We start from the raw sequence: 27,835 nt of genomic DNA, 5'->3' as shown, positions 1-27,835 counted from the left end.
AGGCTGCGGGGAAGAGGGAGACAGAGGGGTGGAAATGAGACTATGAGTGCACAAGGATATCATGTTTTCCTGGAGCAGAGTAGAGCGTGAATGAGTGTCAGTTCTCCTTCCTCCCTTCAATATAACCTGTCAGGACCACTAACTTGAGCAGTTTCCTGGGTTTATACTGCCATCTTTATCAATTCAATGCTATTCCCTAGTGACCACTCCTCACACCAACTCTTAGTTGGGATATACTCCCAGAAGCACTTGATTTGTACTTTGTTTTAATTTTGAGGTAAAGCCAGGAGTAAACTTCAACCTGGATTCCACCTATCTCACTAGTGTCTTTTCTCTAATTTTCTTGGTCAGGTTGTCAGAAAATGTCAAAGGTTTCTTGTTAGTATTTGAAGACATTTCAGGGTCACATTAAAATATGCTAGTCTTAAAGTCCCACTGCAATAATTGTCAGCTTTGAACCAGAATAGGGCCAGGGATGATACACAGCTGTCACTGAGATATAAAATTGGAACAGCTCTCTCAGCATAACTTTACGAATGGCTTTTCTCTGAATTCAGATTTCAACGTGATCAAAGAAGTAGCATTCTGGCACTAAAAAGGATTTCATTTCACATTTCTGTTTTGTTTAGGGACTATGTGTAATTTGTCTCCGGAACACATAGGACACACACTCATAGATGTTGACTGACTGAGAGAATGAGTAATGATTGAGTGATGCAGGAAAGAATCATTAGAAAACTCATCAATTTTGCTTAGTTACATTTTCCAGAGGTAATCATTGATAAAGAGATGGCTTCTGTCTTAATTAAGTGTAGTCTTATTAGTAAATCAAAGTGGATTTGTAGAACCTCCAAGTTTGGACTTCACAAGGTTAATTCAACATTGGAAAGGAAAAGAAAGAGAACAAAAATATGGAACATTTGTTATTTGCCAAGTATTGGACAAGTTATTATACTCATATAATTTCAACACAGCTGCCTTCTGAAGTACTATAGATATTAATCTCCCTGTTAACTGATGGTGTCCTCAAGATCAGGAAAGGAAGAGGAAGTAATTTGCTCAAGCTCACACAGCTAGTGTGAAGACTGGGTTTAAACCCAGGTCTCTCTGAGGTGGAAAATGCTATTTCCACCATTATCCCTGGCTGTCTCTACTCCATGGGCTCAGCACTATGCTATATACTAAGATAATGAGACATGGTTTCTGTCTCAAGAAACTTACTGGCAAGTAGAAGACACGTGGCAAATATTAATTGTAATAATGCCAAGTAGCAGTAAATAAACATTGTAGTAGAATTATCAGGGAAGTACTCTGTGAGCAGAGAATTTCATTAAATCTCCAGTATTGCATTTCATAGAAGAGAATGAGCTCACTAGTAGCCAGCTCAGCCACACTTTGATTTTCTAAAAGCAACTCTCAAGGCAGCGCTCACAGGGTACCCAAAGTTGATAAGAGTTTGGCAAGAATGGAAGGCTCTTTAATAAATTAATATTTATTAATACGAAGGCAAATTAATAAATCTTTCTGAAGCAAAAATTGGCTAGGTGTATAAAAATCCTGAAAAAATAGTTTTGTTTTCGACCCATAATTTCTATTTGCTAAGGTGTTATTCTAAGAAAACAAATGTACAGAAAAAAGATGTTTGTCATGACGTTTTTTATAATAGCAAAAACTTGGAAACAAATGTTTGACAACAGGGTAGTGGGTGAAGTGTTATATCCTATAATAGAATGCTATGTTAACCATTAAATATGAAGATGTAGAACAGTGGTTCTCAAAGTGCGGTCCCTTTTCAGGGTGTCCTCAAGGTCAAAACTATTTTCATTGTAATGCTAAGACATTTGTATTTTCCATTTTCATTTTCTCATGAGACCATAGAGCACGAAAAGTTTATTTTTATTTTATTTATTTTTTAGCTTCCATATTGTAACTAATCTTTAAACACTACCATTTGTCCTGTTTTGGTGTGATATAAAGAAAAATACCCACGATAATCTGAAAATTACTCTTCCCTTTCCCAATTACATATCTGTGTGAGGTTAGATTTTCTTTATGTGCTTCTATTAACCGAACGCATCTATATTTTGAATGAGAATTTATCTGTCTTCTGTTAAGCCAAACATTAAGAGTATTCTCAAAAATAAAAAACAGTGTCACTTTTCTAACTAAATATTTTTATTTTTGTTGTTTATTTTGGAAAATAGAATTAGTTTTTGTAAAATATGTTAATGTTGACACGTAATGAGTTACTTTATTTTTAAATGAATTATTTTAAAAATTTGAAATTTCTGTTTTACAGGATATATCTTTAAATTAAAAAAGCACATGGCAGAGTGGCAGTTAGCTCAGTTGGTTAGAACGTGGTGCTAAATAACACCAAAGTTGCTGGATCAATCCCCACATGGGCCACTGTGAGCTGCGCCCTCCTGGAAAAAAAAAAAAAAAAAAGCACATTGCAAAACATATCATTTGTGCAAAAAAAAAAAAAGCACATCACATGATAGAATGAGGATGAAGGAAATACATTAATATATCAAAAGTAGCCACCTTCAAGTGTTTGGGATTACTGATTATTTTTATTATCTTTTTTGTGCTTTTCTGTTTTCCTATATATTCTACAGTGAAATTTATATTTGGCAATTAGGAAAACCTTTATCTTTAAAGACCGCACCTAAAAACATTGGCTTTCACCTGGATCCAACTGAGGAACGGAGATAAAAGTATTAGCAAGAGTTGCCTGTATTATGCCTTTTAAAATATTTTACTAGATCACATATATATCTTCTTTTTTTTTTTGCTGGATTTTTCTCTCTTGTGGGTGATGAATAAGAGAATACTATGAGAAAGACATCTTAATTTTTAGGACTGCTGAAAGAGATCTAAGTGCTTTTAAACTTATAAAAATGATTTGGGGGATGCAGAGTTTTACATTAATCCTATTTATTCTAACATAGTCCTCATAAAAATGAATTAAACTATTAAATTTGTTTTGCTGGCTTCCAGTTTCAAGATTATACAGTCAGAAACAAAAAGGCTAGAGCAGGCAGTGATCAGTCATCTACACCAAGCCTGAAATGGACTCCCTAATAAGAAAAGTATCCTGTCCACCTGAAGCTGAAGCTGAACAATAATGGATGGCAACTATAATTTTATATATACATATATATTCACAGGAAGTGGAGTACAGCATAAGGAATAGAGACAGTGGAAATGTAACGGCTGTGTGTGATGTCAGAGGGGTAGTAGATTAGGGGAGGAGGGTTATCACTGTGTGAGGGATATAAATGATAAATGTCTACCTATTACATTGTTTTGTACACCTGAAACTAATAACAAACAAGCAAAACAAACAAAAAAAGGCTAGAGCAAGATACTGGCAAATTATTTTCTAGTCTATCAACAGGAATTTTATTTAATCTGTTTCTTTTTCCCTCTGGAATTTGACTTCCCTTTATGATGTTGATTTTACTGTCTGCGTTATGTTGTCCGTAAAAGGTTTTTTCTTTTTTTCTAGTGGTGATGTTTGAGCTTTCTGGATGTTTCTCACCTGGTAACTCTTGCTCTAGCCAGGCAGCTGCTGATGTGCTTTCAACTTTGTGGGAACCAAGCACCCGCCACCAACCTAACATGATAGAATTTGATTAAAATGTAATAACTACTAAAGTTGGTAGAACAAGCATAAAAATGTAAAATACCTAGACAATTGCTTAGAAAGTTGCAGAGGAGAGATGCCAAGGTTAGCTATCAATATTGATTTTATTACCAGACTTTGTAAATTGTGTTCTTGAGAGATGAATCTTTCAGGTGGCAATCTGCCAGGTTTAAGGTCACATTGGAGAGGAAAATAAACTCATTTGAAAAAAGATAGTTTCCCACCCAACCTTTATAGATCATTGGTTTGAGAATAAAAAATAAAAAAAATAGAGATTAGGAAATTTTCTAAACATTTTACTTATGGACAAGAAGACACACTTGCTAACACTGCTCTTGCTGAAACCACAAAGGTAATGGTGTTAGTGAGTTATCATCCAGAGTTCATCTAGCAGAAAATGTCAGAGGATTTATCAGTAACTGTGACATTATGATTAATTGTCCTTGATGGATTATTGGCAGAATTAGTTGGGGGACTAGATCAGAAATCAATAGAGGAGCACTTGGAAATTACAGAGAAGGTGTGTGGTTGTTGCTCAATTAGATTTTTCTGGTCTAACTCCTCTGCACCTTCCATCTTGCACTCCTTTTCTATATAAGGCACAGAAGATTCTAAAGGACGTTCTCTCCATAGTTGGAAGGTGCTGTTATGTTGGTTTCTTTGTGAGGTTGCTCCAAACATGCCCAGGAGAGCCAACCCACTGTCCCCAAGTCTCTCCGCTAGCACAGGAAGAAGAGTTCTCCCTCTGGAAGCTCCAGGACTGGGAGGTTTTACAATACTCCCTGTTTGTCTCAGCAGCATCTGCTGGAGTGAGATGTTGCTGTGTGTTGTTTTTTTAAATTATTATTTCCTTTAAAAAATGACAGAGAAAAAAGTGCTGCCATATACGATGTTGACATATGGACAATCCCTCATTTCATCTAATAGAGGAGCTGGGTGTTATTTTTAAATGTATTGTTATTTTCCAGGCCACAACTTAAGGACTCTTTTTCTGTTGCAAACTTAAGAAAAATTGCTAGGGAGGGTCACTAGGGAAATGAAGAAACCTGATCAAATTTCTTCTACTTTTTGGACCAATTAGCCCTCATGCTTTTATGGAGTTAGTATAATTGTAGTAAAAAAAAACAAAAAACATTGTGGAACAGCAGGGGAGAAGTGTCTCCTGACTCACTGATATATTTTAAAAAGATCCCAGCCTGACACATTCTATTCAGATTAAGTGCTCTGTCTCTTAGTAACCACCACTCAACCTTCACAGGAATTTGACAGCAGTATCTGGTGGGATACCCTTTCTGTTCTGTGCTAATATTTAGTAGCTGTTGAAGAATTCCAGTGCTAAAGAGCTAAGCCTGTGTTGAACTCCTCTGCTGGGAATCCCAGAAAAAAAAAAATGTTTCTTATCCTCCTTTGTTTTTCATCTACATCCTCACCCAAGGTAAATATTGTCCATGGTTGGTGGTTTTCCCCCTCATTCTTGGGTCTGCCCATACCAGTGATTCTCAACTGGTATAATTCTGCAGATATTTTGGTTGTCACCACTGCAGGTGGAGTCCTAATGGCACCTAGTAGATAGAGGCCAGGGGTACTACTAAAAATCTTCAACCCACAGGGAGCCCCTCCCCAACAAAGAATTTATGTAGCCCAAAATATCAATAGTGCCAACAGCTGAGGGGCTCCCAGCACCACAAGTAGTTGACTTCCCATGTTCTGGTCTGCAGTAGTTACTAAGCTATGAACCAGCCCTGTCACACTATAGTTCATTTATTTTTGGTTCTCTAGACTTGGCATCTTTTTGCCCTTTGTTTTCTATAATAGTGGAGAATTTAGTGAATGAGTTTTTATACAGATGCTTCTTGACATGTGGTGCGGTTACATCCTGACAAACCCATCATAAGTTGAAAATGTTGTTTAATACGCCTAACCTATCAAACATCATAGCTTAGCCTAACCTACCTTAAATGTGCTCAGAAACAATATCCAAAAAACACTGGCAATGACTTACATTGTAGCGTATCGGTTATTTATTCTTGTGATCCCACAGCCAGCTGAGGGACTGAGACACTGAGAGACTATCATTACGAATATTGCTAGCCCAGGAAAAGTTCAATATTAAAAATCTGAAATACAGTATCTACTGAATATGTCTTCCTTTTGCCCCATCATAAAGTCAAAAACTCATACTGAACTCATCTCTGATAGATTCAGACATCTGCCTGCAGTTAATTTGAGTCATAGCCTCCAACTCATGGCCTAACCCTGAATAGATAGATGTTCCCTAAATTTTTGTAATATGATTGCTCATTTCAAAACCCATATCACTCTTTAACTCTGGGAAGATAAATGGCTCCTATAATTCTAGAGTTCTGATGGGTCCTGTAACACCTTTCCCCACTACCGGTAGACATTTTCTTTTGGCTGGAGAGGGGTGGGAGTAAGAAAGAAGGAAGATAATCACTTGTACTTTCAAATGGATCACTTCTTTGTCTAATCCTGGTTGTTAAGGTCAAGCACATGTCTTAGACACTCAACGACTCAAATGATCTCAGCTGTTAATAACAAGTATACATATGTGTAGCCCATCATTAACTTGTTATCTGGACTGTCTAAAGTTCTGGGAAAGACAGGATGATGGGTGTTTTTTCAATCTGCTTGAGGGTTGGAGTAGTATTTGGAAACATCTACATAATACATGTATGTTATAATATATGTTAATATATACCACTAGGTCTTTTGATTTTAAAGATTACAGACTTTTGCAAAGGTGCCTCAAACCACACGCAGACACCATATGGTTTCATTCCTCGCTCCTTTTGCACATGTTCCTTTTACCTCAATTGCCCCCAACCACACCCAACCTGTTTCTCCTAGAAAACTCACTTTTGTCTCACAAAACCTTACATCAACCTTTTATACTCTGATTATATTCCAGACCCCTCCTCTCACAAATACATTCACACAGCCTGCCACAGTCCACTCTGAAGTTAAAACATTTTCTTCTCTGTACATCCATATATCATGACTTTTGCACATTCTTTCTGTCATTTCATGTGTCACACTGTACTTTAATGATCTGTTTGCAGATATACCTACATGCTAGTCTCTTAAGTTCCTAGAAAGTGCACACATTGTTAATCCCATGTCATCACTATAGTTCTGGAGTTCTGAAAGCTTGTGAAAAGGAAGATGTGCACATGCCTGTGTGCTTGTGAAGGAGACCCATGTGTGATCAGGGTATTGCTGAGCTCTGACTGGTGAATTTCGCTTTGTCTGATTGGTCTACATATCAGTTTATGTTGGATACTCCAAAGCATGTAGATTAGCCATCATATCTGTTCTTGCTGTTAAGTGATATCCTTTAGGCTTTACCACCTGCTGTGCATGTGGCCATTTATTTATATTGAGCTTAGGCAAATAGAATTACTACACCACGCCCTCTTTTTTCTGCCTAAGTTATGAGACAATTGATATATACATCAAAGGAATGGCAGATAGAGATCAAACTGTCAACTTCATTACTGATAAAGCTGATGATGTCAGAAAATGGGGCTTGGGTACAGACAACTGTGCACTTTCTAATAAACAGATTGATATATATTCAGAAATAAACAGATTTGTATTCCTAGTCACAGGCTCTAAAGAACTACAAACCCCTCCACATAAGGACCTGTCTTATAAATTTAACAGTACAAGGAAGAGAGTAAAATGGAGAAGAGCAAACAAAGAGAAGCTAGGCCAGGAAGGAGTATTACACTAACAGATGTCCTTCCACATAGAAAAAACATCTGGAATGAGAAATTCGTGTCCCAACTAATAATTTTAAATAAATTGCTATCATGTATTTTTAGAGATTTTACAGATAAAAAACTACTTTAAAAAAACTAAAAAAAAAAGACATGAATCTTTATATTGCATAGTTTACTCATACACTCTAGTATAAATGAAGCAGAAAAGTGTTCACAACTAACAGTGTTCTCAAGCCAGGCTGGGAGAAAGTTGATTGTGTCTAGCTAGCAATGCTGCTGTACAGGTGAGGGTTCAGGCAAGTACCTAATGTGCTGTACTGTGGAGCTGCCTCTAGCAGCAACATGGAAATATATCCTAGATTGCCAAAGAATAAAATAAGAGAAAAATTAATTCATTGTTCTACCACAAATCCATAGCTCAGACCAAACTGGTTGATTTGAAGTGAACTATACAGATCTTTTAGAAAATTTGCACCCAATGGTTATCTTGCTGTAAAAAAAAATCCTGCCTAGTGCCTAGTATGTAATTGGAGCTCAGTAAATATTTGTTCAATGAATGAATCTTGACTTTGGGTTTCAGTTTGAAATCAGTTGAAAGATGATGATGGCAGAAGTCTTGTAGTTTTGAAATTATGACACATAAATTCCATGGGTGTAAGTGTTAATAAATGGAAACAAACATTGTACAGAGAAAGTAACATAAACTCTTTTAATGACTTTCTACTCAACCTCATTGACTGGAGTTGCCAAAGCTCCCCATTTTTTTCTGTAAAACACTATATGCCCAAGACAAGCTAACCACTCCTCAGAGCAGGCTGCTGTCTAATTCCCATTATTTTGAGCTACATTTTTTATTAAGGGTCAGTCGTGATTATTTCCAACCCTTTTTATGCTAGTTGCACTTGTTATTGTTATTACATAATTTAAATGTTACTGAAGCTGACGAAACATGTGTGCCAAAGTAAGAGAGTCCTTCCTCTGAAAACGAAGGTGACTGTTTTGAAAAGACTCATTAAGTGGAGAGGCCTTAAAAGGACCACTGAAAGACGTGATCCTTACTTACAGGTAGTTTACAGCCTGGTGGAGTAGCTATGATATATGCAAACAGAATTCTAATGAAGGGTGGTAAATGTCATAGGAGAAGATAACATTAAGATTCCAGAAGTTCAGAGGAAGAAAATTACTTTTGGCTCACAGAATCAGTGACAGCTATATGGAAAAGTTGACATATGAGCTGGTCTCTGAAGGGTGTAAAGTCAGGATTTACAGAGATGATTCATTCCAAGTGAAGGGAAGGATGTAAGCAAAGCTATGAGGTGTAAGGCTGATGTTTGCTGGGGCACAGGGTTTATGAAGGGGAATAATGGAAGGTAAACTGGAAAGAACTGGGTTTCAATAGTCGAGAGCCCTAACTTCCAGGCTTATCTGGTCATTGTGAAAATAAGATACTTATTCTTTTCACCCACAATGACTGGGGTGGTCTTTAGTATATCTACAAAATGAGCACTTTATATTAGGGCATGATAATCCTATGCAATAATTTTTCATTCATAATTTCATGGATTTTTTTTTTCTTAACTCTTTCATGGCTTATAAACTCCTTTTAATATAAGCTACTTTATATTAATTTTGTTCAGCAGTGCATATTATTAGTTTTCTGCTAAGGACATGAGTATTCAATTAATTCTTGGTGAAATATTAATTATAGAATTAGTGATTATGCTTGAGAATTTTTGGTTCTTTTTTAAGGCCCACATAAAATACTAACAATTTGTATTATAAGACCACAAGCTTGCTTGAGTTCTATGCATTAAAAACATGTTTTCAATGTTTGCAATATAAGAAGGATCATATATGACTTCATTGCTGTGTTATAACAATTGATATTTAATGTACTTTAACAGATTTAGTTGAAAAAAATCCTACCCATTACCTTCTTTTGTTTGATACACTTCTGGTTAGGGCACTGTGATTGCTTGAGAGTAGAATAAAGCATTATGCAAATCTAAGCTATTGTTCATAATTATATTCCTGTAAGGAACTTTAATGTCACTTTAGCTGTTGGTCATAGGAAGGGACTACCACTTCCAAGAATACAAATCTTGAGCCTAGTAGAAACAAAATGTAATAGTTACAAATCTTGGCTTGCAGATAAAAATAGTTTGAGGACTTGTTTCATTTCTTCAGAAATGTAGTTTTTGTTGTTGTTGTTTAAAGTAAAAAATAAGAGTACCATTTCAAAACAAAACAAAGATATTGATGAAATAAGTGAAACTATTATTTTGGAAGCTCCTCTTTGAGGGCAAGCCATTTTTCTTTTTAAAAATTTCAATTTGGATAAATATATATATATATATATATATATATATATATATATATATATATATATGTATTCCCTTTCTCTTTTTCTGTTTTTACTTATAAAATGAGAAATATATTACAAGGCTCTTTCCATGCATGACTAATAATTTAATTTTCATTAAGTTACTAGTCTGTTTTAGGTAAAGTGAAATAAAGAGAGAAAAGGTATATCTAGGGAGGGTAATCACTACTTTAAACAGGAAAAAGTAATTTTTTTTTTTGACTTGGTATTCTAGGACCTGATACTTCATTTTGAAACTTCAGAAGTTAGATTTTTCAGCACGTTTAATGACATTCATCTCTTGAGAACTGATTTATACTAATACAACTCACAAAAAAACTTAGAAAATATGACGTCAGTTTAACTATGAAACATAAGAATATTACCAGCAAGTATATCAAAACACCATTCAGGCATTATCACATTCCCTTCTCACTATCGCATTCCCAGCTCACCATACATGTACACGGACATAGACACTACTATGTTGCACAATGCAAATAAGTATTAGGGTTTATTGAGGGAACTTTAGAAATGGAGAAATAGCAAAGCACACAAATCCTTCAAGCTCTCATCTGAAAATAGTCATACTTATTTGAGACATCACTGGACTGCTATGGAAAGGGAAGGGCTTTTGGAGGGGGATGATGCTTATGTAATGCATAACTTGTTTATGGGAGAGGGGATATGGAAATAAAAGGCATGATTGAGCACTTTCTCTGAGAACTGGAAACAATTCAAAGAATGGAAATTCTAGAACTGAAAAGTACAATTAAAAATGTAATATATTTGATGAATTTAATAGCAGTTTAGACACAGTTGAAGACAGAATTATTACTGGATAATAGATTGGAAGAAATATCCAAATGAAGCACAGATGGGACACAGTAAGAAGTTCTAATTTATCAAAGATTGGAATCTCAAAAGCAGAAACAAGGGACAGAAGCAATATTTGATCAGAGTGTGGTGGAGTAAGAATTTCTCAAAAATGATGAAAGACACCCATGTACAGATTCAAGAAGGCATACAAACTCCAAGCAGGTTAAGATTCCCAAGCACATGATAATAAAACTTCTGAAACTAAAGGCAACAAGAACCTAGGAACAGCTAGGTGGTAGGGGGAAACAATCCAGATTACCATCAGAAGAGCAACATTACACTGACAGCTGATTTACCAACAAAACAATGGAAGATAGAAGACAGTGGAATGATATTTAAAGTGTTGAAAGAAATATCTGCCAATCTAGAATTTTGTATCCTGAAAAAACTTTGTCAAGAATGGAGGTATAAAAAGATTTTTGAAGAAAAATGTAGAAAGAATTTGTCACCAGCAAATTCACACTAAGAGATATACGAAAGGGAATTCTTCAGAGACAAGGAAAATGATTCCAGATGGAATCTTGGAGATGCAGGAAGAAATGAAACACAATAAAAAGATTCAGTATCTAGGTAAATATAAATGAATATTGACAATTTAAAGCAAAATTTTGTGCATGGGATTTAAAAACATTTATAGAATTAAAATATACAATTATAATAGTATGTAAGTTGAAATTAAACTGATTTATGGTCCTTGTATTCTTTTGAAAGAGATTAAAACATACCAATTTATGTTAGACATTAATGAATCAAGGATGCGTGTTATAATCTCTAGGGTAATCACTAAAAGAATAGTAAAATATAACTGCCAAGCTAATGGAGAGGGAAAATGGAATGAAAATAAACATTCAATCCAAAATAAGGCAAGAAAGGAGAGGGAAAAGGAACATAGAATAGGTAGTACAAGTAGAAAGCAAATAAAAAAAAAAAGATTTAACCCCAAATATATGGTAATTATAGTAAGTTTAAATGGACAAAGTGCTCCATTTAAATTGTCAGAATTGATTTAAAAAATATTTATGCTGCTTATAAGAGTCATAAATATAAGGATACAGAAAGGCTAAAAGTAAAAATGCAAAAAGATATACCAAGCAAACATAAGTCAAAACCAAGCTGGCATAGTTTTATTAATATCAAAGCAAAGCTTTATTAATATCAAAATATACTTAGGCAAAAAACATTATTTACAGATAAAAGGGACATTTCACTATGATTAAAAGTGAAATTTTCCAGAAAGATATTACTATTTTAAATTTACTTATACCTAATAACATAGCTTCAAAATATATGTCACGTATTAACAGAACTACAAAGAGAGACAAGTTCATAATTATAATATGAAATTTGAACAGGTCTCTTTCAATAGCTGATAGAACAAACAGACAAAACTAAAGATTAAAAGATTTGAATAACACAACTAAGAAGGATGACTTACTTGACACATATAGAATGCTGCTGAAAAACTGCAGGACACAAGTTTTCTCAAGAACACATAAATATGTAAAAAAACACAAAAAACAAACTTGGCCATATAGCCATAAAGTAAATCTCAACAAATTTGGAAGTATAACTTCATATAAAATAAATTATCTGGCTGCAATACAATTAAATTAGAAAGCAATAACAAAATGATAATTAGGGAATCCCCATGTATTTTGAAATTGAGAAACATATTTTAAAATTTGGGTCAGATAAGAAATCACAATGGAAATTCAAAAATAATTTGAGATTAATAGTAATGAAAATACTATACACCAATTTTTATGTGATACACCAAAATCTTTGCTTAAAGAGAAGTACATAGTCTTAAATTCATGTATTAGGAAAAGAGAAAGGTGCAAATTAATGAGTAAGACTCTATCTCAAGAAGATAGAAAAATAATTGCAAATTAAACCCAAAGAAAGTTGAAGAAAGGAAATAATAAACATTTATGAAATAGGAAGAATACACAAAGCCAAATTTTATTTGGAAAGATTATCAACTGATAACACTTGGCCATACTTAATAAAAGAAAAAAAAAGAGAAAACACAAATAATCAATATCAGAAATTTTAAAAATGTATAAAAATTTAACTCTTACAAAAATTTAAAAGATCCTAAAAGGATATTATGAACAAATTTAATCCAATGTTTTTTTTCAAAAATCTAGGTTAAAAAATTTAGGTCAATTCTTTAAGAAATACAATATACCATCATAGATACAAAAAGAAATAGAAATTCCAAGGAGTCACATAACTGTTAAATTGTTAATTAAAAACCTTACCACAAAGAAGGCCCCAGGTCCAGATGACTTCACCAACAGTTTGTCTTTCATCCTCACTCCCATAGATAAATCTACATGAGAAGCCAAATAATAATCAAAAGGTTGCTCTGGGAGAATCAAAGGAGAATGAATGAAATGATATTTATAGCCAATATCCACTATATATGGAAAGCTGAGATATACATTTTTACATAGATGAGAACAGTTGTGTCCTTGAGTAATCAATAATTTCTGAACTTTATGGGACCATTTCTCTTCTATTAAAGGAAATTCTTTCCTTAGATTGAGCATAATGTGAATACTTGGGCTATGGCTTTACAAATGCTAATATAGTCATTCTCCGATTCTTGTTGGCTCTGTTATTCTTTTATACTTTTGCTTCTCTCCAATAATCTAGACATCCTAAAATACTTTGGTTTTCTCAGTGAGCCAGACTGATTTATTCATATGCACATTTTGATGATTCTACGACAGTTTTCTGGAATGACCTCTCCATCCTCACACCATCTCCACTCTTCATCCATTTGGCAAATTTCTATTTCTTCTTCAAATCCAAGTCAAATATCTTTCCTGTGTGAAGTCTTCCCTTCTTTATGTTCTCACTATATCTTGCCTATCTTCTGTAATAGTACTTAATACACTGCATTAAAATATTTAGTTCTGTCTCCCCGTTGGAGTTTGGATTTCTTTAGAGAAGATACTGTGTCTATATTTGTATTCTTAGTATTTAAACCCCATGAAAGTTTACTAAATGAAGAAATAAATGAGTGAAAGAATAAGCAAACGATAGAGTGAACCTACCTTGGTAGCTCTGTCTTCCTAAGATCACCATTTGGGTATTCTGAGAAGCACTCATGAGCTCATTCTAGCTAGCAATGAAAACTGCTCTGGTTGAGTACATTCAATCAATAATTAACTCTAAATTGAATTTATAATTGCTTTTGTATTCCTACTATAATCATGGGCATTCAAAATGCTGACTTCCCAGATACATGTCATAACCTTAATTTTTAATTTCATCCTGCTTCTAAGTTAAATAGAAGGGAGGAGTAGTAGGAATTGAAAATTCTGAGGAATCGCTTTAATTAGGTATGTAAAAGAGCCTGAAAAAACATTTTAAAATAAGATTCGGTCCAGAACCAAGATAGTGTTCATTCCTAATTAAGTTTAGTAGTTTAATACCAAAGCAAATAAGTGAGAGCAGAGTTGTCAGGGAATTGGAGAAGCCAGTTCATACCACTGCTTTCCAGCCCTTTTCTTTCATGGTATGTGCAGAAAAGGTATTAGGTATAGCACTCTGGGGTAAATGGATGAGGCTACTGGCCCATGGGCTCTGGCTGCCCCAGGCTCCACCTGGCTGTAGTGAAAGCTAAGGAAATCAGGATCTCAGCAGTCCCTAGCCCTTCACAGAGACTGAAGTTTAAGAAGTTTAAGGAAGGGGAGTAGAATGTACCTGACAGTCTTGGCTCTCAGCCTAACCTAACAAATTAGGAAGGGTTCAGAGTAAGCAAGAAAGGCATGTGTTATTTAAGTTTCATAGCTAGGATTGTTCAGGCCAGTGATTTTCAACTCTGAATGTATACTGGAGTCAACTGGAAGCTTTTAAAACCTAGCAATGCTCAGACCCTACCCTAGTACAATTAAATCAGAGTCTCTGTAGAGAAGGCTATGGGGTGACATCAGTATTTTTAAAATGGTCCCTACGGGTGATTCAAAAATGTGTCCAGAGTTAAAAACCACTGATAGAAGCAGTGACTGATGATTGAAAAAAAAAAAAAAAAAAATATATATATATATATATATAGCAGTAATGGACTGAAATTCTGAGTATGTTTTTAAAAAGTACCTTCATTGAATAGTTATGCTTAGTGGTATTTTAGCATAGAGAGTATTTGGGTTTGTTTTTATTGTTGTAGAAATATATAAGCTAGTGAGTAGTTTGTGTTTATCTCAGATAGTAGCCCTATTCCTAGGAGGAAATAGCCCTTGGTGTTTTAATCTTAAACGTTAATGTTTTTGAAGTGATGGCAAATGTGAATACTGAATTGGTCAGAAATGGTAATTTTGGAGGTTTTTTTAACTAGGCCTCAAAGAGTAGATAGAATGTAGACATACAGAAAAGGTGGAGTAAGGTGGGGGGTGGGGGTGCTAAGCATTCTAAATGGAGGAACAGCAGAACACAGAAGAGGAGGAGGTACAAGAAAATTCCAGAGCAGAATGTTGCGGAGTCTGAGACAGGGGCCCAATGGCAATTGAGGGGCAGCCAAAGCCAGCATCTCTGGGAAAGCAGTCTAGAGAAACTATCATTCCAAACACAGTTAAAATGACCATACCCAGTCCCCCTGGATTGTATTGGAGTCCTGATTACAGATAATGTTTACTGAGCACTAACTACATGCCAGACACTTAAACATTTAATTCCCTTAAGCATTTAATTAACTAATCCTCACAAACAACTGTACTAAGTAAGTTCTATTATTACCCCTGGTTTACAGATGAGGAAAATGCAGCATAGCAGGCTGACATTTTTTTGTGATCTCTGTATTCCATGATCTGTTTTCATTTTATTGCCCTGACTCATGATACCCACGATATATTTAGTGGACAGTGAATTATACAGTTACAACCGATATGTACCATGTTAGTGTAGGGTAGAGTTAGGTACTTTTAAATAAGGTCAGCTAGAAATCAAAGAGCTAAGGATTTTGAACTTTTTTTCCCCTCTCTGGAGATATAAGGAATTTACTGAGATTTTTGAGCAGGGAATAGCATGATGAAAATTTTTCGTACAACTAGTCTGGAAAGATGGGCAGGATGAATCGAGGGGAGGGGAGCATAGGAGGTAAATGTGATACCAGCCGACCAGTTAGGAAGCTAATGCAATAATCTAGAGATGATGTGATACAAAGCTAGGTCAGGCTCTTTTTCATGGCACCTTGGGAGCAATCAGCTGCTTCAGGATGAAGCTGAACATCTTTCCCAGCCACTGGCTGCCAGAAACTCATTGAAGTGGGCGATGAACGCAAACTTCGTACCTCTCATGAGAAGCGTATGGCCACAGAAGTTGCTGTTGATGCTCTGGGTGAAGAATGGAAGGGTTATATGGTTTGAATCAGTGGTGGGAATGACAAAATTTTCCCCAAGAAGCAGGGCATTTTGACCATGGCTGAGTCCTCCTGCTCCTGAGTAAGGGCCATTTCTGTTATAAACCAAGGAGGACTGGAGAAAGAAAGCGCAAATCTGTTCGGAGTTGCATTGTGGATGCCAATCTGAATGTTCTCAATTTGGTTATTGTAAAAATAGGGGAGAAAGATGTTCCTGGTCTCACTGACACTACTGTGCCTCGTCACCTGGGGCCCAAAAGAATGAGCAGAATATGAAACCTTTCTGAAGAAGATAATGTCTGCCAATATGTTGAGAAAGTCCCTAAACAAAGAAGGTAACAAACCTAGGACTAAAGCACCCAAGGTTCAGCGTCTTGTTACTCTCCATGTCCTGCAACACAAATGTCACTGTATTGCTCTAAAGAAACAGGGTACTAAGAAAAATAAGGAAGGGGCCACAAAATATGCTAAACTTTTGGCCAAGAGAATGAAGGAGGCCAAGGGAAAACACCAAGAACAGATTGCCAAGAGACATAGGCTGTCTTCTCGGGGAGCTTCTAAGTCTGAGTGCAGTCAAAAATGAGATTTTTGGGGCCGGCCCGGTGGCTCAGGCGGTTAGAGCTCCAGGCTCCTAACTCCGAAGGCCCCCGGTTTGATTCCCACATGGGCCAGTGGGCTCTCAACCACAAGGTTGCCAGTTCAATTCCTCGAGCCCCGCAAGGGATGGTGGGCTCTGCCCCCTGCAACTAAGATTGAACACGGCACCTTGAGCTGAGCTGCCGCTGAGCTCCCGGATGGCTCAGTTGGTTGGAGTGCATCCTCTCAACCACAAGGTTGCCAGCTTGACTCCCGCAAGGGATAGTGGACTGTGCCCCCTGCAACTAGCAACGGCAACTGGACCTGGAGTTGAGCTGCGCCCTCCACAACTAAGATTGAAAGAACAACTTGACTTGGAAAAAAAAAAAAGTCCTGGAAGTACACACCATTCCGCAATAAATTCCTGTTCCCCTTTCAAAATAAAATAAAATAATAAAATAAAATAAAATAAAATAATAAAATAAAATAATAAAATAAAATAAATAAAAAATAAAATAAAAAATGAAATGAAATGAAATAAAATAACAAAGAGAAAAAAAAAGAGATTTTCTACGAGTAACAAATAAAGAAGATCAGACATCAAAAAACCAAAAAATTAGGTCAGGGTGGTGATAGTAGAAGGTCTGGTGACTAGAGAGTGAGCCTGAGTGACTGGGTGAGCCACGGGACGTCAGGGGTGTAATCCTGATAAGGGGAGGTGGTGAATTTCACTTTAGGTTCTTTTGAGTTTGGGGATATTGATTCATTTCAGCCTGGGATGTGTAATTGAATTTGACAATTTTAAAACTTTATTTTGTATACTTCTCCTTTTTTTGATATGGATGGCAATATTTATCTCTATTTTAATTTCACATTAATCCTTTACTTGGTAAAATTACATTTACTTATTATTCTATTAAATAACATAATGTTATTTTTATTATAAATATATAATTATTAATGTTATTATTTACTGTAGGTTATCAGACCAGGATGAAGAGGGCAAGACCAAGCAGAAGTGTATCATATCTGACCCCTCCTTTTCCATGGTGACAGTTCAGCGGGAAGATAGTGGAATAACCTGGGAGACCAATTCAAGTAGGTCTTCCACTCCTTGGGCTTCGGAGGAAAGTCAGACTTCTGGAGTGTGTAGCCCAGAAGGGTCGACTATGAATTCTTCTGAAGGGAATGTTTCTTTTATTGTGGATGAAGTTAAAAAGGTTCGGAAAAGAAGGCCTAAGTCAAAGCATGGCTCACCATCGTTGCATCGGAAAGGCAACAAAAAAAGAAATTCTTTTGAATCCCAAGATGTCCCAGCAAACAAAAAAGATAATCCTTTAATTTCCGAAAGCCAAGTACTAAATACCCAGAAAGATAAGTCACCTACTGGCAATTATGATAAAATGAGAAAAAAGACCACCTCAAATATACCACCTATTACTGGAGCAATATACAAAGAACACAAGCCATTAGTGTTACGGCCTGTCTACATAGGAACAGTACAATATAAAATTAAGATGTTTAATTCAGTTAAAGAAGAATTAATTCCTCTACAATTTTATGGAACATTGCCAAAGGGTTATGTAATTAAAGAAATACATTATAGGAAGGGGAAAGAGTCATCCATCAGTCTAGAGCCAGATTCGGGCAATCATGATTCTAATATAGTTTCCAAAACAGGCAAATTAGTAGCCCAAAGCATAGAAGATGATAAAGGAAAAGAGCTCACTTCACCTTGGGGAGGTGTACGCTCCAAAGGATCAAAGTCCCTGACCTCCTTAGTCAGTCGCGAGGATAAAAAGAAAAATTACGCTGATTCTCCTTTAAAGGCTGCACCTGTCACCAAGCACACAGTTTCCTCTTATTCAAGTAATGACACAGCAAAACAAGAAACACAGCTCAAACCTCCACAGTCCGTGTCACAACAGGCAGCTGATGAAGCAAAACCCCGGGAAACAGAGCCTTCTTCTCTTACACCCGATACATCTGCAGCTGGGTTCCTGGAAACAGCAAAGGAAGAATTTGAGTCTGATTCACAAGAAACTGTAACTGCAGAGCATGACTCTTTAGTCTCACCATCTTCAGTGGATAACATAAAGAAGGAAGACATATATTCTGCTGACCGTTCCATTTCACTGGAGGCAAAGAAGGATTCTCTGGAAACGGGTTCGCCAGATCTGGCAGCATCTGTCCAGGAAGATTTGGGTCCAGAGAGAGAAGAACTGGACCTAACTTCACTAGAAAGGGCAGAACCAGTTTCTGAACAACTAACCCCTCCTCATCTTGATGACAAAGGAGAGAAGGAAGAAAACATGCCTGAGCCATCCATTTCTCCTTCTGAACCGCTAGTGTTAGAGGAACTAGAGAAAGAAGAAATAGAAACTTCTCTACCAATAGCTGCTACCCCTGAGTCTGAAGATTCTAATTTAGTAGAAGAAGAGATCATAGAACTTGATTACCCAGAAAGTCCATCAGTTTCTGAGGAGCCCTTCTCACCACATTTAGTCCCTGAGGAGAAGCAGAAAGAAGAGGAGACCATTCTACCATTACGGACAACATCAATACCTGAACACGTTGCTTTGTCTGAGGAAGAAAGAGAGGAAAATGAATCTGTTTCAACTGATTCTGCTTTTGTATCAGAGTATTCAGTCCCACAGGATATGAACCAGGAACTAGAGAAGCAAGAAGTTGAGCCAGGTTCTCCATTCAATGTAAAACCTTTATCTGAACGTGCACTTTTGTCAGAAGAGGAGAATGAGGAATTTGAGCCTCGTTCCCCAGCTTCGGCCTCTGCATCTGAACAGTCTTTCTCACCATCCATAACTGAGAAGACTTCTGAGTGCCAGCCACCACTGTTTTCAACAGCCACATCAGAACACGTGGTCCTGTCCGGAGAAGAAGGCTCAGAAAGTGGGCGTTACACAGCAGATTCCACATCAGCTTCTGAGTACTCCATTCCGTCACAGGCAACAAAAGAGCTACTGAAGAAAACTGACCATAAGTCCCCATTAAAATCAAAAGATGTTTCTGAGCACACGATTCTGCCGGAAGAGGAGAAGGAAGACGCTGGGCCGTATTCCCCAGAGGTGGCCTCTGTGACTGAACACTCTCTCCCTCCATGCACAACTGCATTGACTTCTGAGTGCCCGTCACCACCGCTTTCAACCCCTGCGTCGGAACATGAAATCCTATCAGAAGAGGATCTAGGAAGTGAGCGTTTCACACCAGATTCAACATTGACTTCCCAATATGCAGTTCCACCACAAGTAATACAGGAATCCCCAAAGAAAATAATTGATGATGTGTCCCCATTAAAATCGAAAGACGTTTCTGAGCCCATGATTCTGTCGGAAGAGGAGAAGGAAGACGCTGGGCCATATTCCCCAGAGGTGGCCTCTGTGACTGAACACTCTCTCCCTCCATGCACAACTGCATTGACTTCTGAATACCAAGCCCCACCACTTTCAACCACCCCATCTGAATATGTGGTCCCATCGGAGGAAGAGACAATAGAAATAGAGCAGTACCCACCCTCTTCCACCTCTGTTTCTGAATTTTCAGCACCACCATGTGCAACACCAGAGTCACAGGAGGAAGAAATTGTCCACAGTGCTCCTTTAAATCTAAAAGGCACCTCCTCACCTATGAATGTCTCAGAAGAAGAGCAAGAAGACATTGGACCTTTTTCTCCAGACTCTGCATTTGCGTCAGAATTCTCATTTCCACCCTACGCAACTCAGGAAACAGAGAAAAGAGAATTTGAGTCTGATTCTCCACTATGTTTAACATCACCATCTGAGCACACTATTTTGTCAGATGAAGACACTGAAGAAGCTGAACTTTTTTCTCCAGACTCAGCATCACAAATTTCACTCCCCTCATATGGAATTCCAGAAACAAAGAAAACTGAAATTGAGCCTGATTTACTGTTAGCTGCAATATCTGCTCAAGGATATTCCTGCCTTTCAGAAGCAGATGAGGAAGGAGTTGAATCCACAGCTTCTACACCTGTACCTGAGCGTCTCAGTCCATCAGAGAAGCAACGAGCTGAACCTTCCCATCTGACGTCTGCACCTGAACACTTGAGTGTGTCACCTGCAACAAATAAAGCAGAGAAAGCAGATGCTCAAACAACTTCAGCATCTGTATCTGAAGATCTCATTTTAGCACAGAAGCAGGGATCTGAAGCATTTTTAGAAGCTAAGTCTGAAAATTTGATTCCACCATATTTTACCAGTGAATCGGGAAAGGGAGAAATTAAGACTAGTTCATCAGTAGGTACAACACCTGTTTCTTTCCCTGTGCAACCATCCGAGATAAAGGAAGAAACCAAACCTGTTTTGCCTTCATCTCAGGATTCAGTGTCACCTGATTCAGTTCTTAAGAAAGAACAAAAACCCAAAGCATTGCTCACTCCAAAAGCTGCAAATGAACAGATGGCTTTGTTAAAAGTTAAAAGTGAGGAAGAAATTGTGCCCGACTCTCAAGAAGCTACAGTACATGTATCACAAGATCAAAAAATGGAGCCTCAGCCTCCAAATGTTGCAGGATCTGGGAAGAAATATTCAGTTCTGTCTGACTTGGTAGATGAGCGAAAGAAGGATGTCAAACCCAATTTAGCTCCAACTGTGACATCTGAACTAGAACAGAGAAAGTCGTCAGGGAACGAGCCTGAAGTAATAAAGCCATGTTCACCTGTAAAGGAAACATCTCCATCTGGACCTGAGATTTTATCAGTAGTGAAAACGGAAGTGAAACATGATTCTAAAATAACCGGTGCACCTACGGTGCTGCATTCAGTTTCACCAGGAGTGGAAACAGGAGTTGAACATGGACGATCTGCACCAGAATTTTTAGATTTCTCAGAAAAAATAAAGAAAGAAATTGAACCCAGCTCTTCGATAACCACAACATCTGTAACTAAGCATGATTCAAGCTTAACCAAATTAGCAAAAGAAGAAATCCCAACAGAGTTATCTCTTACCGCCCCTAGAGAACATCCCAAAGGAGGAGAGAGTGAATTAGGAAGGGGTTTGCCACCATTGGTAACATCTATAGATGAGCATTCACTTCTTAAAGAAGAAGCAAACGTAGCAATTAAAGCTATTTCTTCTCCCATTGAAACTGCTGCATCCAAACATCCAGCTTGGTCAGAAGCAGAGAAGGAAGTTAAATTTGATTCACCTCCAAGCATATCCTCTATACCAGAGCATTCTATTTTCTCAAAGGCAAAAACTGAAGAAGTTACACCTGGCTTGCCAATAACCCAAACAGTGTCTTCTCAGCATGCAGAGGCATCCAAGGAAGCAAGGGTAGAAAATGAACAAGGTCTATCATTTTCGACAGTCCTTGACTCTGAACATTTGGTTTTATCACAGAAAAAGAATTCTGTGTCTGCCTCAGAGGTGTCAGGGCCTGAACATGTGATTTCGCCCAGCCTAGGTGGTGAGATGCAGAAAAAAGAAACTGAACTTCCTTCCTCACAAAACGTGTCACCTGCACCCAAACATATAGTTCCAAAAGACAAAAATGAGAAGATGGCAAGTTCTTCTCCCGAGCTGGAAAATTTAGAGTCAGATGATTTAGCTCTTACATTACCAACCTTCAGTCATGGTAAGAACAAACAGGCAATGGAGACATCTTCTACAGCTCAGGGACATTTCCTGTCAGAAAAACAAGATCTTGCTGCGGCAGAGCTCTCTTTAGGGCCTGAGAAGAAAGACAAGCCACACCAAGTATCAGAATCACCAAATGCTGGGTTGGAATTCACTAGTGGTTTAGGTAGACAAAGTGGGTCTATAGATACCAAACAAATAAAATCTCCTACAACTGAAACGGGGGGTTCTATGTTAGAAAAGGGCCTTGCTGAGCTTAGGAGCAAAGGAGAAGGAAAAGAGGAAAACAGGGAACTTCATGGGTCAACTATAGTGCCTGAAATTTTGGAGGTTTCATCATGCTTTAAGGAGGAACCTCAGAAGCAAGAAATTAAATCTATCTCTCCTAAGGTAGCCAGCTTAGAATCAAAAAAACCACTCACCTCTCTAGTTGAAGGAGACAACCAAGAAGAATGTCAGCCATATACTATTTCTTTAAAAGGATTATCGGAAGAGTTGAACCATTCAGCTGACTTTAAAAGGGGGGGCAATCAAGAAATAAGCTCATTACAGCCAACAGGAAATTTGAAGGCACAAGTAACAGGAGATACTGTGACTACACCAAATGAAGAAACAGACCAACCAGATTTGTTCCCTGTACCTCAGAGTATAACCGAACCCTCAGAGATTGCTTCTTCTGACCTCCTCAGGGAACAAGAGAAGCCTGAAAAACCACTTCGTTACAATCAGGCTGTGAAATTACCTGATGTAAGTACATCTTGTGTGGATAAACAAGATCTGGGGATTAAACAACTTTCAATTATGAAAGAGAATTTGCCTTTAGAAGAATCAAAATCATTTATGACAACTGAGTCTGCAGCTGTTAAAGAAACACAAATGAAAGAGGCCTTTCTTCCTTCAAAGAATGAAAACTGGATGGTGGAAAAGCCAGAAAGGGATTTGGCAAGTCACCATGCAGAAAGAGTACTGGGATGTGTGCAGCCAGCTTCCTCTGGCAGCAGTGACGTGAAGGCAGGGCAGCTTAAGGCTACTCTGTCAGACAAAGACGAAACCGGAAAGCAGCTTCTGCCACATTCTGCTGAAAAATCTCATTTATCATTACAAGAACCAGTATCTACTCTTGATATCTCCAGGGGTAATGAAGAGACCTTATCAACTGAGACTTCTGAAGAAATACAACTGGCCCCCAAACCAAAATCTTTAGTTCCAGCTGGAAATGTACAGAGAAGTGAAGCAGAGGGGAAACAGATTATTTCTTTTGTGGGAAGTAGAAGTTCAATATTGGAGAAAGCAGACACAGAATTTACCAGGCCTCCCAAAGAAGACAGCCAGGAAGAAATCAAGCTACCTTCTGAAAGAATCCTCCAGAAATCAGTGTCTGGCCCAGCAGTGGAACAGGTCAAAGAAGGCCATTTCCTGGCAAAAGATGTAGAACCTGCATTGAGCAATAGAAAAGAAGCACACAGCAGTATATCCCTTTTACCTGGAGAGAAGCCATTAGAAGAATCAAAACTAGTTCAGTTAAAGGTTGTAGATGATGCTAATGAGAGGGGGAAACCAGTCTCTGAAGTGAAAATACCCACACAAATAAAATCCCTCTCCTCGATCCAAGAAAATGAAGCACCTCAACCCACAGAACCACCTGAGGAGACACAAAAGCTGCCTAAGCAGCCAAAGGCAGTTAAACCAGGACTTTCTGAGGAAAAGGGAAAGAAAGGAATTTCATCTTTTACATCATGGATGTCCAATTTGTTTTTTAGATCAAGCACTGCAAGTAACAAAGTTGCTGAAAAAGAAGATTTAGAAACTCAGCCAAGTCAATCTGTAGAAAAAGCAGTGACTGAGAGAGAGCCTAAAGGTACAGCTCCAGAGGACTTGAATACAACTGAGAAAGCAGCCGACCATCTGTTACCGGCGGCAAAACTTACAGCTGCTGAGAGATCCAGAGGGACTTGGGTTAAATCTGGTGAAGGTCAAGATTTTAAAGAAAAACCGACACTTTTATCAAATGTAGAAGATTTACAACAGCCAGAATCCAAATTTGAGGTGTCCAGTGAAGATCATGGCAAGAAAGAAACCCTAGACTATTCAGAAGAAATGGACCTAAACTCAGTAGCTACTTCTGCTGATGGTGAGGAACGTCTTGGAATTCAATCTTCTTCTCCCATGGGTGAGAAATCCATTATGGAAGAAGCCAAAAATGCTGTTCCTCTTCGTGTCACTGATAGTAAAAGAGCCCAGAAGCCAGAAATCTCTTCTCCATCTAAGTGGAGTATCTCTGTTGTTCAGGAAGAGCCAAGAAGTGATCAAACAGAAAAATCACTCTTTTCATTTGATGCAGTAGATAAGGTGCCACAACAGCCCAAATCAGCTTCATCTAGCTTCACAAGTAAAAATACCATGGAGCTATCAGAGAAGCCAAAGTCAATAATTTTGCCAATAGAAGAATATAAAGGCAGTCTTATTGATCTTGGTGAAGATAGACTAAAGAAAGAAATGTCCAAACCTACTTCCTTGGAAATTTCTGAAGAAGAAATGAAACTCAGGTCTGTTAGTCCAACTGAGGAGAAAGATAACTTGGAAACCAGATCATGTTCCTTGGCAGAAAAGATGGTGCTGGCAGAAGAACAAGAAACTGTGGCACCATCAGAGCTAAGAGATAATGAAATTGGAAAGGCACAAATTACACATGGATCTATTAAATTGGAAGAATCAAAAGCTGCTGGTGTGCTGCAGCAAGTCCATCAAAACGAAGACCACAAAGAAAGACACAAACTTATTGAGGAGGAGAAAGGAGAAGAAAAAGCAAAGCAGTCACATGTATTTTCAGAAGGAGAGAAGCAGCAGGAAATTCAGCCTTATTCTATGAATGTAACCAGGTCTATAACTGAAGAATCAGATGTCTCTTTAAGTCATTCTTTGGGTAAAACTCAACCATTTTCATTAGTTAAAACTATATCAATTACTGAAAAATCAGAAACCATGATCTCAGAGGCTCACCCAGAAATCAGGGAAACAAAGACAGTAGGAACCCAACCACATCTATTAGAAGAAAGTAAAGTGTTGGTGGAGAAACCTGAGGCTTTCATTCCAGTAGATCTTCCTTATTGTGAGGAAATAGATAACCGCTCTTTTCCTAAGGAAGGAAATCTGGTATTGGAAAAATCAAGCAGGGATATGGCGAGTCACAGTGAAGAAAAGGGACAGGTCACGGTGTCAGAACTGTCAAAGGATGGTTCAATAGATATCACAAAAGAAAGTATGAGACAAGGATCTCCAGCTAAACAATCTGAAAGGATTTTAGATCGTCCCGTGGGTGAATCAAAGACCTTGGAAACACCATCACGTTTGTTGTCATCTGTGAAACCACAAACACTTGTTTCAGGGGCTTCTCCAGAAATCAGTACAGTAAGGAACAAAGAAATTAGTGCAGTGACGAGACAAGAATTGACTGCAGATAGGCATACAGTCCGTACTATTCAAACATCTAAAGAGCAAACATCTGAAATGTCTAAACAACCTGTTCTTTCAAAGCACCACTTGGACGCTCTAGAATCAGCTTATGTAAACGAACCACCCTCTTCAGCAAGCAGCAACTATGCTCAATTTATAAGAAATGCATCAACAACCAGTGCCGATAAAATGGCTTCTACTAGAGAAATATCCCAGCAGCCTGAAGACACATATGAAAAAGGTGGGTTTAAAATGACTAGTAAGCCAGCTGGACTTTCTGAAGATCAAAAGAGTGCCTTCAGTATCATTTCTGAAGGCTGCGAGATATTGAATATTCATGCTCCTGCATTTATTTCTTCAGTTGATCAGGAAGAAAGCGAAGAAATGCAAGATAAGTTAGAATATTTGGAAGAGAAGACCTCATTTAAAACTCTACCCCTTCATGATGATAGTGAGGCAGTTGCTTGCCATAAAACATTAAAGAGTAAGTTAGAAGATTCTGATAAAAAAGTTACATCATTGACAGAAAGTAAACAAAAGGAAACTCATAAAACAAAAGAGATATCCACAGATTCAGAAACTGGTGATTTAGCCTTTAATCAGCCCACAATTCCCAGTGAAGAGGATTATTTTGAAAAATATACATTGATAGATTATAACATCTCCCCAGACCCAGAAAAACAGAAAGTTCTATCGAAATTAAAGGTTGAAGCAGAACTCTCAAAGGAAATTCCAGAAGAAACTATCTCTTTCCCAGAAAGTTCAGAGGAAGGTGCCCTCGAACGTGAATATGAGTTGGTGGAATTAGATGAAAGTTTTTATGGACCAGAAAAGGACTACAACAGGTTACCTCACCTAGAGACCCAAAAGTCTTTGGTTATTCAAAAATCATCTGACAGAGATGCTCCAAAGAGTACAAACAGAGATGTGGACGCAAAGTCACCTGGGATGCCTTTGTTTGATGCAGAGGAAAGAGTTTTGTCACGAACCCAGATATTTCCTACCACTGTTAAAGCCATTAATCCCGAACTTCTGGAAGAGCCACCTGCACTTGGATTTTTATACAAGGATCTGTACGAAGAAGCAGTTGGAGAGAAAAAGAAAGAAGGGGAGACAGCTTCTGAAGGTGACAGCATGAATTCTGAGGCATCATTTCCAAGCAGAGATTCTGATACTGAAGATGGAACCGGAATATACTTTGAGAAGTATATACTCAAAGATGACATTCTCCATGACACATCTATAACTGAAAAGGACCAATGTCAAGGTCTGGAAGAAAAAACAGTTGGTAAGGATGATTCGTACCAACCAATAGCAGCAGAAGGAGAAGTTTGGGGGAGGTTTGGAACTATTCTTGGGGAAAAGAGGCTGGAAGAGGAACAGAAAGCTGCTTCCAGGGAAGGAGAATCAGGAGGCCACCTGGAGACCTCGGACAATGTAGCTACGCAGAGAAAAGCTCCCATTGCTGAGGAAGTCACAGTGGTTACTCAGAAGGTAAGCTATGCAGTTCCATTTGAAGACACCCATCATGTTCTGGCAAGCGTAGATGAAACAAGCAGTCAGAGTCATGAAGCAGCAAATGCAAACCCCGAGGTCAATGTGAATGTTCCAGTACAAGTGACCTTCCCAGAGGAAGAATTTGCACCTGGTGCTACGTGTGTTCAGGAAACGCTGCAAGAAGTACCTGCCATAATGGTCCCACCTGAGCCAAGTGAAGGTAGGCTCCGCAATAGCCCTATTCAGGATGAGTATGAATTTGCTGAATCCCAGAATTATGAAGTGGTTACTCAAGACACTTTATCAGAAGAACCGTATTCAGTCTCTACCCCTGAAGACCTGTTCTCTCAAGGAAAGGAATCCTTTGAACACGTCAGTGAAAATGAATTTGTAAGTGAGGTGGAACAAGGTATGTCTGCTGAACAGAGAGAGTTGGACAGAAAGAGGACAGAAGAAGACCAACGATCATCAGAGTTAGTTGCCGAGAAGGAACAAAAGGAACTGAAAAAGTCCCAGATTGACACATATTGCTACACTTGCAAAAGCCCAATTTCTGCTGTTGACAAGATGTTTGGCACTCATAAAGACCATGAGGTTTCAACGCTTGATACAGCTATAAGTGCTGTAAAGGTAAATACATTAATTTGTTTTCTTATTTTCTCGGTTTAAGAAATGACCAATATTTAATAC

The 27,835-nt window shown here is 37.8% G+C and overlaps 1 protein-coding gene and 1 pseudogene across 4 annotated transcripts in view; both read left to right on the top strand.

Moving 5' to 3' along the window:
* The window catches only part of CMYA5 (cardiomyopathy associated 5), a 95,198-nt gene that overhangs the window by 20,328 nt on the left and 47,035 nt on the right, over positions 1 to 27,835 (top strand). For 2 of the 3 annotated variants that reach the window (XR_013993624.1, XM_081053434.1), the window contains exon 2: positions 17,560 to 27,775. Coding sequence is in view for 2 of the 3 variants with exons in the window: in XM_081053434.1 (XP_080909560.1) it covers positions 17,560 to 27,775 (10,216 nt within the window). In the remaining variant the exon portion in view is untranslated. The remainder of the gene's footprint in view (positions 1 to 17,559; positions 27,776 to 27,835) is intronic. The other variant, XM_081053435.1, reaches the window with a different exon arrangement.
* LOC308499687 (small ribosomal subunit protein eS6-like) lies at positions 15,861 to 16,587 on the top strand (annotated as a pseudogene). The gene has a single exon. The product of its transcript is annotated as a small ribosomal subunit protein eS6-like (transcript).

The sequence above is a fragment of the Rhinolophus hipposideros genome (genome assembly GCF_964194185.1).
Source record: "Rhinolophus hipposideros genome assembly, chromosome: 7".
NCBI classification, from domain to species: Eukaryota; Metazoa; Chordata; class Mammalia; order Chiroptera; family Rhinolophidae; genus Rhinolophus; species Rhinolophus hipposideros.
This window is presented reverse-complemented; position numbering and strand designations above follow the sequence as displayed.